Source organism: Rattus norvegicus, chromosome 14, assembly GCF_021556685.1.
Source record: "Rattus norvegicus strain SHRSP/BbbUtx chromosome 14, alternate assembly SHRSP_T2T, whole genome shotgun sequence".
Taxonomy (NCBI): Eukaryota; Metazoa; Chordata; class Mammalia; order Rodentia; family Muridae; genus Rattus; species Rattus norvegicus.
The window spans coordinates 1,876,746-1,895,406 of record NC_141547.1 but is presented as its reverse complement, the minus strand read 5'-3'; the positions used below and the strand labels follow the sequence as shown (position 1 = coordinate 1,895,406).

Below are 18,661 nucleotides of genomic sequence, written 5' to 3'. Positions count from 1 at the left end.
CTCATCCTCAGTAGCTTCTGTGTGACACCTAAAGCACACACGTCTGAGCATATTACTGAACTCACTGATAATGCCTTTAATAACCTAAACTGTATTCGTGATAAAAATATGCCACTGATAATGGTTTCGGAAGGAAACAAATCTAGACATTTGGATGTCTACAAAACGGAAAACATCTTCTGGATACCAACTGCGTGCAGACGGTTTGCCACTCTGTGTGGAGCAGGTGGACGGGACATCCCCATTGAGGAGCACTACCCTCACCAGAACCAATCGTTTGTGGCCAAGTGTCCATCAGTAGGACTCTGGTGCCCCGTCACTCTAAAAGTTAATAATAATTTAAGGAAATAAAATCTTGCAAAATGAGAAACTTTAATTATTTAAAGCAAAGGCACAAGTAAACATTTTAGGTTATACAGTGTTACAATTAAGAAAACCCAACAGTACAATGAAATACATTTATAACTTTGCATGTCCAATGTATTACCGTGCCACCTCTTCTCTGGAAGGAAGAGGTATGTAGGTCCATGGGTGTAATGTAAAAAGTTGGATTTTAAATAGCATCTGCCTACTCTACTGTCAATAAGAAATTTTAATTAATTTCAGAATTAATAAGAAATTAATTAAAAATTGCTTGCTCATCTAGAGTAGCAGTAACTTTCACGCTGAAACTCACTGCTTTAGTGAGTTACTGACTCTGCATACGCTAGCCAGCAATGTCTTGGTGTTGTGCAGTGACCATGCTGACCATGAAGAGCTTACCGAAACATAATTGACATCCTTAGCCTCTAAAATTGAAATTACAGAGCATTATGCATGGTGAACACAGAACCAAGTGACTTCTTACGAAGCCAGGGACAATGTGCTTCAAAAGCAGTGACATCATTTCCAATCAAAGGCACTGCCTGGAAATTCACAAGCTGCACTGTGCTCAGGGCTAGAAAAGGCTTCTTCTCTTGTTTTCAACACAGACAGACAGTTAGCTGGAATATGATGTTTCCATCAACCAGCAAAGACTGACTGGCCGCCAACTGGCCAAACGAAATAAAAACAAACCAAAACAAAAAATTCAAACAACAAGAAACCAGAGTCGAAGTTGAAAAAAACAATCTCTTTGGCCTCGTTCTCCATAAAGAAAATGTATGCATTGATTTTGAAGAAGTCAGATCTGGGTGTGGCACAGTGGTAGAGAGCTTGCCCACTGTGTAAGGCCCTGGGTTCCATCCCCAGTACTGAAAAGAAGGTTTGTTAAAGTGCTTTCTGGATCCTAAGGTCTGGGCTTGCAGCCTCTCCTTTAGTGTCACCTGGGGCGGAAAGTCACTATCCCAAGAGAGCAGGGTTTTCTATGGTCCGTCGTCCGCCCATTTACTCCTTAGATCATTCTTCAAGTTTTAGAACAGATACCATTAGAAAGACACAAAGATATCAGATGAAGTAAAGCTCGTCATTAGAGCACAGTCCAACCCCTTGCAGTCCTAAACAGACCTAAACATTAGTTTGAATGAGACCGAGTCAGATCGGAGCAAAGTGTCCTGCAGGACCCTAACGGCCAGAAGGACTTCACATCTCTCAGGTGTATGTAAATTCAAATTTTTTTTTTTTTGAGGCAAAATCTTACTGTTACACAGGCTGGTCTTGTACTCAAGCAATCCTCCTGCCTCAGCTTCCAGAAAAGGAGGAGATGAAGGCATAGTCCCTACACCTGACTTGACTCAAAGAACCTTGAATAGATGCTGCTTCGAGCACAACAGCGTCAATGAATTCAAGTTGAATTACCATGGTTATTTCACACCTACTTCAAACCACAAAGAGCTCAGGAAGTTCTCTGAGCTTGTTTGTTTTTGGTGGTGCTGGAACTGGAGACAGGGTCGTGGGCATTCAGAGGTAAGCATCCTAACTTATGAGCTGTTCTGCTGGCCCCATTCAGGTTTCCTGATGTGGATCTTGATAACAACAGGGCTACAAGTCGTTTCACTTCACTGGGCTATCGACAACTCCCTGGACTAACAGTTCAGGACTGTCTGGAGAACCCTAAAGGACTAGACCCCAGCAGTGTTGTCAACACTGGGAGCAGGATCCACTCTTACCAGAGCCCTGACTATGATGCTCATGAACGCCCACCTCTACAGAAGACTCTCAGGAAACAGATTTAAATAAACCTACTTTATTGCCAGAGAGCAGGGAACTGAAAAACTCATTAGCTAGGCCTTTAGAAAAGCCTGGAAAGAGATTTGAATTAATACCTTAAATAACTAGCTTGTGATCACAGGTAAATTAAATACTAGAATTTAGTGGGTGCTCTGGACACAGACGGCACGGTTCCAATCTTGTCTGCCAAGTAAGAGAGGAGCTGGGGCAGTCTTGCTGGGAAAGCCTAGCCCAATGCAGCGTAAGGCATCACAGTTTTAGAATGACAACTTTTTTGTTTCTTCTACTCCATTCTGTAAAACATTTTTCTCTACATATACAACATTCTGTGTGCGAATGCACCTCCGTAAATGTACTAAATTCTATTTCCCACTATGGCTCTTCCTTTCCTAGGCTGCCAACAAGAGTGTGGAGACATCCAGTCAACAGTGGCCTGCAGCCTTCCCACAGGTTAAGTGTCCTTTCTCAACTCACAACTAACAGGCATTCGGCTTTCTAGAGAAAAAGTCTGAACACAAGGAAACGACTAAGAGTAAAGGGTTTTTATGGCTTTACCTGTCCGTTAGAAACTAAAGAATTTAAATAGAAGACTCACAACATTTTTTTTTCAGATATATTTGCTGTGCATCTTGGACCTTATTCTAGTGCTAAATTATATTAAATAGATTAGCATGAAATAGTATGTGCTATAGCCTCTTTAACCATGACAAGTTTATTAGTTAAAGATGGAGGAAAGAACTTCACCAGTAGTGTTTGAGCGGCAATCAGTTATGAATCTGCTAGCAAGTTACTAGAGCTGCTAAGCCGGTAGTGTCTGATTTGTATTTAGTTTTCTTTTCACCTGTTATTTACAGAAGTCTTGTTAGAACGCTGAAGGAAGTCCTTGTCAATGTTTGCTACTCCTGTAAGAGGATGCTGGGTGATACAGATTTATAAATATGTACAAATACTATATCTGTAGTCAACCTGCTACTATTCTGACTAACAGAGAGAAGTATAATACACATAAAACTTAGAAACTAAAACAAAAAACTTTCAGAACAATTACTTTGTGTTTAGAAATTATACAGAGAAAAAGTGTCGTGTGACAGTCTCTAATTGCCACAAACAACTGAATTTTAGTGAAGAGAGAGACATCCTCAAACACAGGTTGAATCACATCTAAGTTCTGGTCAGATGGGTAAAGGCAGCTGACTTGGAAGCACATTAATGAACACAAATGTACAGTTTGTTCAAGGAGCATAAAACACTGCACAAGAGCAGTTTTGTTTAAAAAGAACCCAATTTCCCACAGTCCTCAATGTTTAAACAGTCCTCACATTTAGACATAGCAGTATTTTCTAAATAGGAAACATTTATACTCGGTAATACTGTTAGAGCCCCATTTACCAATTACATACTTCAGTCTACTGTGGCAATGGAAATTCAGTGAGCATTTGGCAAAGACAGTCAGAGAAGACTGTAAAACAGACTGATGTGTACAGGACAAGGGATGGCTCCGGCTCTTCTCGTGTAACACTGCTGCCCTCAGGACTCCAGCTGTCACAGTGACGGTCGGTCGGTCACACGGTAGTTGAGTAGGACTCCCTCTGTGGGATCTGCTTCTCTGGAGCCTCCGGGTCACTCTCCTGAGTTCCCAGCACACCATCTTCTGCTTCGCTCTCACTGCCATCTGCCAAAGTAGGATTCAGAGACACGGGGCCAGATTTTCTGTGCAAAGGAAAACCAATGGCACTTTCCTGTAAGGAACTATCTATAAAATCTTCATCAGACGAGTGGAATGACTCATCGTCTCCTATTAGATGGCTGACAATGTGGATCCCATCAAAAGGAGGTCGGCTGGAGAAGTCCCGCTGGCCTTTTAGGCATCTGAGCTGTGGGAACAAAATCCAGGTTATTGGATGTACTCAAAACCAAGGCACACAACTGTCCCATGAAAAAGCAGGTAATTTAGATTCAAGGAAGACAAAGCCTTGATCTTTTCACTTATAGAAATATGTAATGGGACGTAACTCATTCTGATGGACTTTAAGTCCTATTACTAGATTTTATTATTCTTATTCTATAGATTAGAAAATAAACTTGAGAGAAACCTGATGAGATTTCAGAGCTAATAGTTTTAATTTCAACTAAAACTTTATTGTGCTAAGGATAATATGAACTCCATGCATCCCCTGATTTCCACACATCACAGTCTGGCTGCATTATAAATTATACCACTTATTCCCAGATTATTCTGAGGAAAATCACAGACAGCCTATCAATTTATCTGCAAATATTAGCTATGTTCCTAGAGGGCAGGAACTTGAGACAGTACTCTGCACTATAAACTCTGCATCTTGAAAGCATGTCACCTTAATCTGTAAATGAGAAAAATGAATCAGAATTCACTAAATTTCTGAGTCTTGGAACTGGTGAGGTAGATCAGTTGGTTGGGAGGTTCGCCCACAGGGCATAAACCAGGCTTGCTGAGAGCCCCCGCAGTCTCAGCACTGGGGAAGGAGGCAGGGGCATCACAAATTTAATGTTGCTCTCAACTACTTAACAAGTTTGCGGCCAGCTTGAACACATGCTCAAACTCCACAGGCCACCACATACTAACCTCACCTCAAATCCAGGCACATATGCCCGCCCTGTGTGTCACCTCTGCCTCCTCTCCTCTCTCTGGAATGCCTAACTTCTCTCAAAAGGACTAAGATTTTCCCTTTTCTTTTCTCTTTCTTTCTTTCTTTCTTTCTTTTTCTTTTTTTTTTTTTTTTTGATTTGGCAACCACACCTCTGTTCTCTCTCTAGAGATTTCCATCTCTCTCTATGTCTCACATAATGAGTTGAAGAAGGTAAAAGGCTGCCTGCACTTGTGCTGGGAAACTGTTAGCTCTGCTAACCTTCAACTACACCCTCCATAAGCAGCACTTTCCAGAGCCCATCAAAGCTGCACGCTCCCCTCGACCACGGGCATCACCATCTTGCCCTCGGAAACTTAGGCTGAAAATATAGTCAATTCTGACTTTCATTTGTCCTGTATACTGTGTCTATTCCCCCTATAAAAAACGTGGAATTAAGAACAGCAAAAAATGGTTAACTGGCTACCACGGAGGCGAGCATTGAAGGGTGCTAAGATGCACTTCGTGTCCCTGCATTCTCCACTCTATCACCATCCCTGTTCTCAGTGACGAGCTCCGAGTGACTATCTTTCAAATCTTGAGATAAAGGCAATGCGAAACAGACAGGAAATGTTACAAACGCTTTCAAAACTAACGGCTCTGAGAGAAAAGCCATCTAACCCTGCTGCGCTGCCTCCTAACTTTCCTGACAAGACTTCCAGGAAGAAGTGAAGACACTTCAGCAATTCCTTGCTTGCATGTAACAACTGGAACAAGGGACGCTCTGTTCAGTCAGGCGATTATCTGGCTCAGGCGTTCCTTCAGCTACACAGAACTGTCCCTGCCCTACCACAAGAGGAGAAATTATACTGGGGGACAGTGAAACCAGAGTAGCATGTGGTCCCTTGGCACAGCTGAGGGACGCTAAACTCAGCACTAGATCTTCAGCAAAAGTAGAGACTCGTGTAAGAACCTGGGTCGTGAGGCCCAGAGCTTTACAACAACCGCCATGCTCTGATGCAACATCCCATCACCGTATTGCAACACTTGATTTACAGCAGCTCCAAGTGCTGTTTTCAGTCAGTTAATCTCTTCCTTTCTCTTTTCTTCCCCAGATCCTTCTGAGGAAATACTATGGGACACGTGTCTTCCTTCCTCCTGCTGTTACCAGGAGGGGTAGAAGAACTGTTTGGAAAGCTGTGGTTTTCCTTTGCTCTAAGAAAGCTACCATAATGAACACATTGTAGCCTTTATCAGAAGGTGCAACTACAGAAAATTAACTATAGCTTGAAGACTCTATTTCTCTACATTGAGGATGATGGCTAAAGCCTCTTTGAGAGCCACTGATACAACAAAGCAGAGAAAAATTTTGGTTGTATAAAGAGGTAAGAGATGACGTATGACTGAGGCCGCTCCTTATCTTTGTCTTGGACTAAGGAATGGGAACGCTGGACTGTGGTGAGGAAGGCCTGTGTGGGGCTGTCAGTGAGCATCTGGGCAGGGAATCTCAGGAACTGAGCATGACTTCAAAAGGGCTATATATGGGCAAATCACTGGAAGTCTTCATCGTATCCAGGGGCTTGTGTAGAAGGCGGACGGTAGGCCTTCTGCACCATTAGAGATCTTGGCTTTCTGCTGTAAACACAGTGTTTGTAATCCTCATTACCAGACTTTTGGGAGTTAATTGGGGGAAAAAAGACCTCTCCCATTTAATGAACAGAAATCCTGGAATCTTTTCCTCCTAAGTGTCCTAAGAGAGTATGAGATATTGAGGTTGTGAGAATGGCTGCTGAGATCTGGAGAAGAGGGGGACTCTGGTCTACTGCACAAGGAGGGAGGACTCTGGTCTACTGCACAAGGAGGGAGGACTCTGGTCTACTGCACAAGGAGGGAGGACTCTGGGCTACTGCACAAGGAGGGAGGACTCTGGTCTACTGCACAAGGAGGGAGGACTCTGGTCTACTGCACAAGGAGGGAGGACTCTGGGCTACTGCACAAGGAGGGAGGACTCTGGTCTACTGCACAAGGAGGGAGGACACTGGGCTACTGCACAAGGAGGGAGGACTCTGGGCTACTGCACAAGGAGGGAGGACTCTGGGCTACTGCACAAGGAGGACTCTGGGCTACTGCACAAGGAGGGAGGACTCTGGTCTACTGCACAAGGAGGGAGGACTCTGGGCTACTGCACAAGGAGGGAGGACTCTGGGCTACCGCACAAGGAGGGAGGACTCTGGGCTACCGCACAAGGAGGGAGGACTCTGGGCTACCGCACAAGGAGGGAGGACTCTGGGCTACTGCACAAGGAGGGAGGACTCTGGTCTACTGCACAAGGAGGGAGGACTCTGGGCTACTGCACAAGGAGGGAGGACTCTGGGCTACTGCACAAGGAGGGAGGACTCTGGGCTACCGCACAAGGAGGGAGGACTCTGGGCTACCGCACAAGGAGGGAGGACTCTGGGCTACCGCACAAGGAGGGAGGACTCTGGGCTACCGCACAAGGAGGGAGGACTCTGGGCTACCGCACAAGGAGGGAGGACTCTGGGCTACTGCACAAGGAGGGAGGACTCTGGGCTACTGCACAAGGAGGGAGGACTCTGGTCTACTGCACAAGGAGGACTCTGGGCTACTGCACAAGGAGGGAGGACTCTGGGCTACCGCACAAGGAGGGAGGACTCTGGGCTACCGCACAAGGAGGGAGGACTCTGGGCTACCGCACAAGGAGGGAGGACTCTGGGCTACCGCACAAGGAGGGAGGACTCTGGTCTACCGCACAAGGAGGGAGGACTCTGGTCTACCGCACAAGGAGGGAGGACTCTGGTCTACCGCACAAGGAGGGAGGACTCTGGTCTACCGCACAAGGAGGGAGGACTCTGGTCTACCGCACAAGGAGGGAGGACTCTGGTCTACCGCACAAGGAGGGAGGACTCTGGGCTACCGCACAAGGAGGGAGGACTCTGGGCTACCGCACAAGGAGGGAGGACTCTGGGCTACCGCACAAGGAGGGAGGACTCTGGGCTACCGCACAAGGAGGGAGGACTCTGGTCTACCGCACAAGGAGGGAGGACTCTGGTCTACCGCACAAGGAGGGAGGACTCTGGTCTACTGCACAAGGAGAGAGGATGCTAGCCTCTGCATAAAAAGCCTTGCTTGGGCTTAATACTGAGTGACAGAAGAATGCAAGAAAATTCATGCCAGTGTGCTGAGTCAATGAGAACTGTCAGGACTTTTAGAACTGTCCAGACAATGCCTGACTGCCTGGTGTTGGCCAACTGCCCAGGGAACCCTGTCCTGCAGGGCACATGCAGGCTGTTGTGAGCCAATCTATCCCCTCTCCCATGCTTTAGATGATGCACATCTAAAGTTAAACACTGCTGCTCCAGCAATGTGTTCCCTCTGTGCTTCTGGTCTTACAGGATAATCTTCTGGGTCAATCACGAAATAAAAATAATCGATGAAAACCATTGACTATGTTTCTCAGATAGTGTTGAACTTGTGATCTTCCTGCCTTAACCACTCAAATACTGAGATTTAGAAGCTGAATCACAACATCTGGCTCTGTATGTCTTGAAAAGTACACATATTTTAAGTAAACTATTTTAAGGCTCACTGCCTTTATTAATTCCTGGAAAGACATAAACAAGAATCCTTATGATACCAAACAACAAAAATTCCTTAATTGTGAAACTCCTAGGTGAACCCAGATGATATATGTTTTAAAGTTCCCAATGTGCTGTGAAGTACTTCTGCGAGTCACTAAGAAGCTGGGGAGGAAGAGAGAGGAGAGAGAAAGAATGAGAGAGATTTGCTATGGAAATAGAGGAATTGTGGCTCACATCATAATTAAGGAGCCTTTTATAGAGTCTTGAGACACTGCAAGAGAAGGGTCTTGGGTAGATTATCCTACAAAGATGATTAAGGTCAACATGGCCAACTCAACTTCCTACTGGTTTTATTCCTCAGTCTTTTTCAATTGAAAATAATTTTTTTGAAAAATATCTTCTGATCATGGTTTCCTCTCCCCCAGCTTCTCTCGGATCCTTCCTACCCACCCAGCTCCATCTCTTCTTTCTCTAGAAAACAGGCAAACAAAAAGCAGAGCAGAATGAGGAGAGAGAAAGCATAAGACACACACACACACACACACACACACACACACACACACACACACCCCAAACATACACACCACACACACCACACACACACACCACTCACGCGCACACAGACACATACACCAAACATACACACCACACACACACACACCACTCACGCACACACAGACACATACACCAAACATACACACACACACACACACACACACACACACACACACACACACTATAAAAACACAAAAATCAGAAACCATAATAAACAAGCAAAAGACCAGTGAGACAAAACCAGCCCAAACAAAGAGAGTGAGACAAAGACAGCACTGCGGTCGTTCTGTGTTGACCTCTGCTGCTAGGCATGCAGCTACCCTTTTTTTTTTTCTTTTTTTTCGGAACTGGGGACCAAACCCAGGGCCTTGCGCTTGCTAGGCAAGCGCTCTACCACTGAGCTAAATCCCCAACCCCGCAGCTACCCTTAAGTGTGGTCAATATATCCAGTGAGACTCCAGTGAAGACAAGGAACTTTTCTTTGCAAGTGGGTGTCAATCTTAGGCTGCTTCTTGGTTGGGGTGAGAGCTTATGTCCACTTGCCCTTGCTGAGACCTGTCTGGCTTGAACTATGCTTATTCCTCAGTCTTAAAACTAAAACAGTCAAATACTACCAGAGATGTAAAGTTAGCCTCTAAGAGATGCAGGACAAAAACAACACAGGACAGACACCTACACACCTACAGATATGTATACTTACAATGCACCTACTTACACTACATGCCTACAGATATGCATACTCACAACTACATATGTACAGATATGCATACTCACACCTACACACCTATAGATACGTATACTTACAATGCACACCTACAGATATGCATACTCACAATGTACACCTACAGATATGCATACTCACAGGCATTTCATTCTTGTGAGGACATGCTGCCAGGTAACTGCCAACATTGCCTATATTATTTATTATAATATTATGTATATTTTATGTAATATTATTTAGTTTTATTATAAACTTATTATATAAATATCATATTAACCAAAGACAAGCTAGAAAACAAAGAAATTCCATGGTCTCTAACCGTGTGACAAACATTGACATTCATCAAATCTTTTGAGAGAAGTCTAACCTTACTGGTCGTTACGCACACGACCGTACAGCCTGCTTCTCACTGCTAGTACATCTCCATGCTTCTTAGCCTCCTCATCTTCTGACGGTTGAGTGGTGCCTCATTTAGAAATGCACCAAGATCTTCTTAAACAATCCTCCTGCTGGGAAACTTTGATCCTACACCCTCCCCTGCCTGATACACACGTACATGCACATGCACGCACGCACACATGCACACGGTTTAAAGAACCACAATACATCTGAGCACACAGGTCTCAGAGGTGCCCGGTCAGTTCTTTAAGATGTGTATCAAGAGGCATAAAGTCCAGTACAAGGGTCAGCATTCTTAAGAACTTTGACTTCCATGTTTAAGCTAAGAGCCAGAAAGGTGGTAAGAGTTCATACCCTTGGCACTGCCTGGAAAATGATTTGCCTTCAGGTTTACCAGGGTGGTGCATTAACTGACTAGTGCCTGCAGCTGAGGATGACGTAAACTGGTCTTCCTCCCTCCTCTTCTCAGCTGTTGAAAGTCATATAGGTACCACAACAACAGGCATGTCATGTGTCTACTAAAGACACACCCCTGGAGCCTGTGGAGATGGGTCAGTGCTTGCTACACAGGTGCAAGAGCTCAGCTTACATCACAGGACCAGTCAAAAGCTGACGTGGTGGAAGGAATGCACCTATAGCTCTATCACAAGGAAAGGGTGGAGACAGAAGGGTTCTTGGGAGCTCCATTAAAGACCCTGTCTCAAGAAATAAAGTAGAGGGGGCTGCAGAGATGGCTCAGTGGTTAAGAACACTTGCTGTTCCTGAAGAGGTCGTGGGTTTGGTTCTCAAGCACCCACATGGTGGCTTACAATCCCCTGTGACTTCTGTTTCAGGGGATACAGCACCCTCTTTTGGCCTCCATGGGCATAAGGCAAGGGCATAAAGTACATGCATATACGCAGGCAAACAGTCATCCATGTAAAATAGAAATATAAAAACTCCCACATACTCAAACAGGCTTCAAAACTGACTTGCAAGTTGATCCTTGACAGTGATAAAAGCAGGAAAAGTACTGCTCACATGCAAACCACTTTATAAAACAACAAACAACACCCACTTACCAGCTAATGCAAGGGGCACAGGCCTATAATCCTAGCCTGAGTGATAGAGTGAAACCCTATCTCAACCAAAAACAAAAAGCTTCATTTATTCATATTATTGGGTACTGAACCCAGGACCTTGTGCATGGCTGAGAATATAGCTATAGATATGTCTGATGTTGGAGTTTTATATTTAAGTGAGCATTCCAGAAAAACATGGAATATTGGTTGCTGAACATATATTTTATCTTTATCTTTAGTCCTTGGACTACAGGGATGATTTTAAAATCAGTTTTGAGTAATTCAGCATTCTGATTCAGTAAGACACAAACTACATTAAAAAGCTGGTAGAATTCTGGACAGGTCCTGACTACATTCATGCCACCCTTTTACACGTTGGATGCAAACATCAGCAATCAGACAGACAGAAACACTCACGGGGGATAAAGGGCACTGTTCCTTACCTGATGTAGACTACTTCATCATGTTATGCATAAAGAAACAGAGTAGAAGTAAGAACATGAAGAATGTACACAAAGAACACTTAAGACACTAGAGAGACACTTACCACAACTTTAAAAAACAGTAAAACCCTAGCCCTGCACTAATAACAGAGAGACCAGAACTTAGGCTTTTTCTGTAAGCACGGAAACCCCAACCAATTAGCAATTAACAAATGAGGGTGGTAAGATTTATCACCAGCAAAGAATAAGGCATAAAATGCTGTATAGTTAATAACAAAACAGGAAGCTGTTGTGTTCGTAGTCTGATGAGTTTAGGCTTTGACAGGAAGCAGCAGAGTTTCTAACTAATGACAGTGAAAACTCAACACCAAAAGCTAACAGCAGCTGTGAGTATTCCACAGTAAGACTGGCCCTAACATTCCGAACAGAAAGACTGCAGAGACGGCATATTCCAAAGCTCCACATGACTCCATACAGTTAAGTCTATGTCAGTATTGTAGAACTCACCATCGTTTACTCTAGAAACTAAGCCTCTGTATGCTAAATTTATTTTGTGAATCAAACAAGTGACCTAATTTCAGAGTCTTGAAGCTTCTAGATAGAGACCATTACTAAGTAGCAGAGAAATCTGTGCTGAGAAAATCTAGTCACCTGGGCAAAGTGCACACAGGGTCAGAGGAGATAACTGTTTTCTCTCAGTGTTTGCAGTTTTTAAGGCACATTCTAGAACACCATTAACTTATCAAGAGTTAGAGTTCATTTTTATTTGATTTTAAAGAGACACAAATGGTATTTTTCTAATTTTGACATGGAAACAAAGCATTTCACAGTAAGATATTAATAAAAACAGATTTTATGGCATTTTACAGGTAGTGATACATACTACATAAGCAAGCATAACGTTTCTCTGTGTGTGAGCCGAGATTGCATGGTCCACACAAGTCCCACATTCTGAGATTCAAAACTGAGGAAAAGAATACCGGGTATTTTGAAAGACAATCAATCCACAACAAAGTGGAAAAAGCCATCCGCACACCAAAAAAACCCCTAACCAAATGAACTTTGATCACTCCTAGACAAGGTCTGAACTACCGAAGTGAGTCATGTGAGCTGCCAACAGTTGCAGTAAGTTTCCAAGGTTGAGTCATATCAGATTGCAGAGCTCCGTCCGCACATTTGCCTTTGTGTACCACTGTCTGTGAAGCACAGGTCTTCTTAAGCTGAATAACATTTCTGTAGGCAACACTCAACACCAAGAATAAAGTATACATCATGCTTCATATAAGAAAGCAGGCGCAAGCCATGACAGTCACACGGATTGCTAAGGTCTACACATCCTACCCATCCTTATGTTTGGTCAGCAAGTTTGTTGGGTTCTTTATAGAATACTTTCAATAGTTTTTCTGGATTTGAGAATTTAAAATAAATGAAAATAGGTAATTACATGCTACATTTTCTTTCCTTTATCATCATTGCCAAGCTGAGGATCACCCTGATCTCCTAAGCACAGGAATTAGAATGACGTCCAGCCAGGCTCTAAATTTCTCTTAATTATCGGCGTCTTTAAAAAACTATTACAAATACAACAGTGATTAAAACCAGAAGCACACGCCCAAACCAAAAGATTTCCAGAGAATCCAAAGAGGACCCAGTGACAGTGATCATCTGGTCCGGCTTTCTCAATCTATCACTGTAGGCCAAATCCTAAGGTACAGTAAGACGCCTGCCTCACAGAAACACTAGTAACTTATAGAAAAAGAAACAGTCAGTCACTAAGGACTCTGAAAAGTTTAACCAGGCAGTGGTGGTGCACGCTTGTTACCTCAGCACTCAGGAGGCAGAGGCAGGTGGATTCCATAAGTTTGAGGCCAGTGAGGCCTACAGAGAATTAATTCCAGGACAGCCAGGGCTACACAACACAGAGAAACCCTGCCTCAAAAAACCAAAAATACCGAAAATTTAAGAAATTGATGATCCTATGTAAAAATGTATAAAACACAATGGTTAATTCACATGCAGAAGCAGCAAATAGCTGTGTACCGACATGTGAAAGGCAGAAAGTTTGGAATTGGAGAAACTGACCCTGTCTACATGTTTCCAGAGCAGAAGGGAGGGGAGCCATCTATAGAGACTCTGTCACACAGAGGAAGCTCTATGCAGTCCTGTGGACAAGCAAAGTGAGACTATCGCCGATGTCTTCTTCCTGGCAGCTGATGGACCTTGACAAAACTGAAACCATTAGCAATATTTAGACAGCAGTCTAATTAATACCAGTGGTGATGAGGTGGTGAGTGGGGATAAGGTATGAGGTTCTATGTAAATTTATGACCAATCACAGGAAATAAATCACTTCACACTTGTTTCAGTCTGAACTTTTAAGGCTAGATCAAAGTACCACGAACATTTCATTTGATTTAACCTTTAGATGAAGCATTAAAAAAACACTCAGACTGTTAGCAAGATGAGCTCATGAAGGTTTTCTCTTCTGACTGGACTGAATTACTGTTAACAGGAATTGCTAAAGCTTTATGATGGGCTTCATCAGTCTATCAGTCAGGCCACTGGGAGCTCTCAGACAGTGCACTAGATGCGGCAAGCTGAAGAAGAGAAAAAGCAAGTAAGGCTCCTGCCACCAGATACCTTGTGTCAGGAGGAAGAGAGTGTGCGTCTGATGTCCGGTGTCACACCAATGCACAAGACACCCCAGGAGGAGCCCAGCACTGCCAAGAAGAGAGAAGCCTGAAGGCCAAGGCTTCAGCTGGGTCTTTAAGAATCAGCAAGTGTTGGAGGGGAAATTCAGGTACAGGTGGCGTCGTGGTAAGAGACAGAGAGGCCTGAGAACACTTCACGTGTTGAGAAACTAAAAGGATTGTGTGTGGCGGATCTAGGTCTTGAGAGATGAAACAAGAGAAGCAGGGACTGAACTATGAAGGATCTCCATTTATGCTGAGGAGTGACTTGGATGACGTAATGAAAGCTATGGGAGCCATAGAGCAGGAAGTCATGCTGTTACAGCTACATAATCATCTTAACACAGTCTTCTTTTATGGTCTACTAACTTGATGGGAGCATATTAGCTCTGGGCATCAACTGAAGTGCCTTTCTGGTGTGACTTCAATTCCACCACTAATTCCTACAAGGTAACTGAGGAACAAAAAATCTGCCCATACTAACGCAACGAGGGAGTCACCTATACACCTGGATTGTTGCAGGTCCTCTACTGTCTGCGCAGTCACTAACAACCTAAATAGCTGCAAATAAGACTGAATGAGGGATGTAAACAAAGTTAACAGAAAGTCTGCGTCTGACACACAGCAACTGCTAATTGCTGAGTACCATGGGCTCTTTAGTAGGTCACTGGTAGTCGTCCTGAAGCTTTCAGGTACCAGAACAGTCAAGACATATGATCCATTCTCAAAAGATGTACAAATAACTGTGTACGAAGTACCTTTAAACAATGTAATTAAGTTCCATTCATAGACCTCAGGGAATTTCAAAAGACAGAGAACATCAATTTTCAAAGATGGCTACTGAATCAGTAGGTGCACTGGCACACATGAGAACTTGAAAATTTAAGTTAGAGACCAGCCTTGGTTAGTGAGACTTTGTCTCAAAATGAAGGAAAAAATCAGGTAGGGGTACAGAGACACAGCAGCCCACATGTTTGAAGAGGTTTTACCAAGGCCATAGAGCTGCACGACTATCACCACAAGCAACCTAAGGATTCTGTCATCACCCAAACACACACACACACACACACACACACACACACACACACACACACACACACACACACACACACACACACAGCATACTCTGCTGCCATGCATGGTCTGCCTGCCAGCCACCTTCTCCTCAACTCCAGGTAACCACTGATCTGTGGCTGTCTCTGAAGATTTTCCTATTCTGTGCTTCTTATGTGAGTGGTATCACTGTGTGTGTGACCCTCTGTGACTAAATTCTTATACTCTTAGTCTGTGTTACAGCACACATCAGATTATATTCTTCTGTTGCCTAGTTCCCTTCCATTGTATGGACATGCCGCACCTCTACTCATCAGCAGACAGATGTCTGGACTAGTTTTATTTTCTGGCTACTATAACAGTGTTATGAATATTTGTGGGATGATGTCATACGGGTGAAGGCAGGTACAAGATAGAATGAGGCCTGTCATTGGACGAGAAGGAAGGGTGGGTAGGAGAAAAATTTGAGGGAAGAGGAGGAAACAGGCACGGGAAGAGGAGGAGAAGCTGCTGGGAGAACATGGAGGTGATGTTAAGATTCCTCTCTGCACATTTACAGGTTCTTATGAATAGGATGGACGTGTACAGGGCTTTGTATGTCTAGGTGGGCAATTATATCTTATCAATTGGATCAGAGGTTATTGTGTTGTGTGTTCTTTCTTGTGGCGATTTAAGTTCAAGAAAGTATGTGGTGGCTGGACAGTAAGTCGTCACAGAGTTGGGATGTATATGTCTGGCATGGTGGCAAGCTGTCCTGGGGACTAGACAGGTAGAGAGATTGTTGCCAGGCTCAGAGAGTAGCCATCCGCAGTGTGATAAGGGATGGAGCAGAGCGGGTGAGAGGCTTCGCTGACTGAGATGAAGACATCTAACAGGTATCTTGGGGCACTGCGGTGCCGGATGTAGTGCGGGGTAAAAGACAGCATTTTATTTTTTTATAATTTTACAGCAACAAATATTCATGTACACGTTTCAGTGTAGATATTTCACTTTTCTTGGGGATAAAGACAGGAGAGGAACTTCCAGGTGAGATGGAAAGTATGCTTTGCCATTTGAGAAAATGAAACACTGTCTTCTGTATCTGTGCCATTTTCTTTTCCCACTTGCCATGTACAGAGTTCAGATTTCTCCACATCTCTGTCAATTTTAAGTATACACTTATATGTTCCTGAAGTAGAAACTTCCTGTAGGTTTGATTTGCATTTCCTTGATGGTTAATGGTGCTGAACTTTTTTCTTATGGTTATTGGCCATTTGTAGATGATATTAGGAAATACTCTCTTGAGGCTTGGGGGTTTAGGGTAGGGGTCAAGACAGGGTTTCTCTGTGTCGCTCTGGCTGTTCTAGAACTCACTGTGTAGACCAGGCTGATCTCAGACTCAGAGAGATCCACCTGACTCCTGAGTGCTGGCAATGTCAAAGGTGTGCGCCCACCACTGCCCACTGAGACTCTTTACCTGCTTAACAAATTAATTATTCATCTTTGTACACTGAGACTGAAAGCTCTGTATATCTTATTACACACGTTTATATGCCTGCCTGCTGCCTGCTGCCTGCTGCCTGCTGCCTGCCTGCTGCCTGCCTGCTGCCTGCTGCCTGCCTGCTGCCTGCTGCCTGCCTGCTTCCCTCCCTGCCTGCCTGCCTGCGCATGTGTATGGGGTGTATACAGGCACACGCAGGGTGTGCATGTGAAAGTCAGAGCCCAGTCTCTTCCTCTGTTGTTCTATTTCCATTTTCTTTTTAGGATGAGCCTTTACTTAGCTGTAGCTTACCAAACTGGCCAGTGAGTCCTAGAATGCTCCTGTCGCCCTCCCTCTGTGCTGGGATTATATCACCATGCTGGGCTTTTTGCATGGGTGGTAGGGATCTGAACTCAACGGGCACTGCACCCACAGAGCACCCCTATCCCAAGATGCTTCAATATTCGTCTTCTATTTGCAAGCTTGTCTTCTGATTTTCTTGATGCCTTTGAAGCATTAGAGTTGAGAGCTCGCCTGTTCTTTACTGCCTTGTTTATGGTGTCATACCTAAGAATAAATCTTTAAGGTAAGCTCTATTTTCTTTTCCGGTCAAAAATCATGGTTCAATCTAGAAAGTCAGGTACTGGATGTACTCTGTGGAAGACAGGCTGAAAACCACTCTAGTGATAGGGTAAGTTGCTCCACTTTAACAAACATGCTGAAAAATATATCTAAAAACCAGAAATCATATATCTGGCAACAGAAGTATACTTGAAGCAGAAAAAAACTCTGAAAACTCAATTTTCAAACAAATAAATAAAAACCAAGGATGGTTTCAAAATACAAACAAATGAACAAACAAACCTAAACAGACATTTCCCTAAAGATATAAATGGCCAACTGGGCTATTCCAAGATATTCCACTTCCTTAAGCCGTGTAAAGAATGCCCATAAAAACCACATAAACCCTAGTATACCTGAGAGACTGACCAAGGGAGAGTTGTTAGTTAGACAGAGGCTAGCCTGGGCTACAAAGGAGACTGCAGTGCTCATATTTACTAGATGGCTGTCACCCCAAAGACAGTGCTAGCTAGAGATCAGAAGCATCACACACACCTGGTAGAAGGGAAATTGTTACGAGTTTTGAAAAACAGTGTGGTATTTCCTCGGCTGGTGAACATGGAGTTGACTTACAAGCCAACAAGTCTACTTATATACTGAAACGCAAACAGGTTCATACATTAGTTTGTATGTGACAATCATGGTAACATTGTGATGCTTTGCATATGCTTGGCAGCCCAGGGAGTGGCACTATTAGGAGGTGAGGCCTTGCTGGAAAAAGTGTGAGGTGGGCTTGGAGACCCTCCTCCTAGCTGCCTGAGGGATGCTCAGTCGGTTCCTGGCTTCCTTTGGATGAAGATGTAGAACTCAGTTCCTCCTGCACCATGCCTGCCTAGATGCTGCCATGCTCCTGCTTTGATGATAATGGACTGAACCTCTGAACCTGTAAGCCAGCCCCAATTAAATGTTGTCTTTTATAAGACTTGCCTTGGCTATGATGCCTGTCCACAGCAATAAAACTAAAGACAAGTATTATTCATGACAGAAGAATAACCCAATGTCTATCAACTAGTCAAGGGATAAAATGTGGTATACTCATTTTTTAATATTAGGCAATATAAAAGAATGAAGTATAGACATTGAGCACCATATGGATAACTCTTGAAGACATTATGCTACATGGAAGGACACAGAAGACCAAATATTACATATTTCAATTTACATGACATGTGCAGTATCATGGAACCTCTACACACATGGAAAGAGGGCCATTGGTGGCCTAGGGTGAGGAAAGAAATCTGGAGGTAATGAGGAGTGACTGCTGATGGTTACAGCATTTCTTCCTAGATTGCCAAGAGTCCTACAACTG

General features: G+C 43.8%; 1 protein-coding gene across 16 annotated transcripts in view; it reads right to left on the bottom strand.

Moving 5' to 3' along the window:
* Positions 1-353: 353 nt before the first annotated feature.
* Positions 354-18,661, bottom strand: part of Evi5 (ecotropic viral integration site 5) — a 145,648-nt gene continuing 127,340 nt past the window's right edge. For all 16 annotated transcript variants that reach the window (NM_001271410.1, XM_087582063.1, XM_087582062.1 and 13 more), the window contains 1 exon segment: positions 354-4,022. In NM_001271410.1, the coding sequence (NP_001258339.1) occupies positions 3,711-4,022 (312 nt within the window). In that variant the 3' untranslated portion in view covers positions 354-3,710.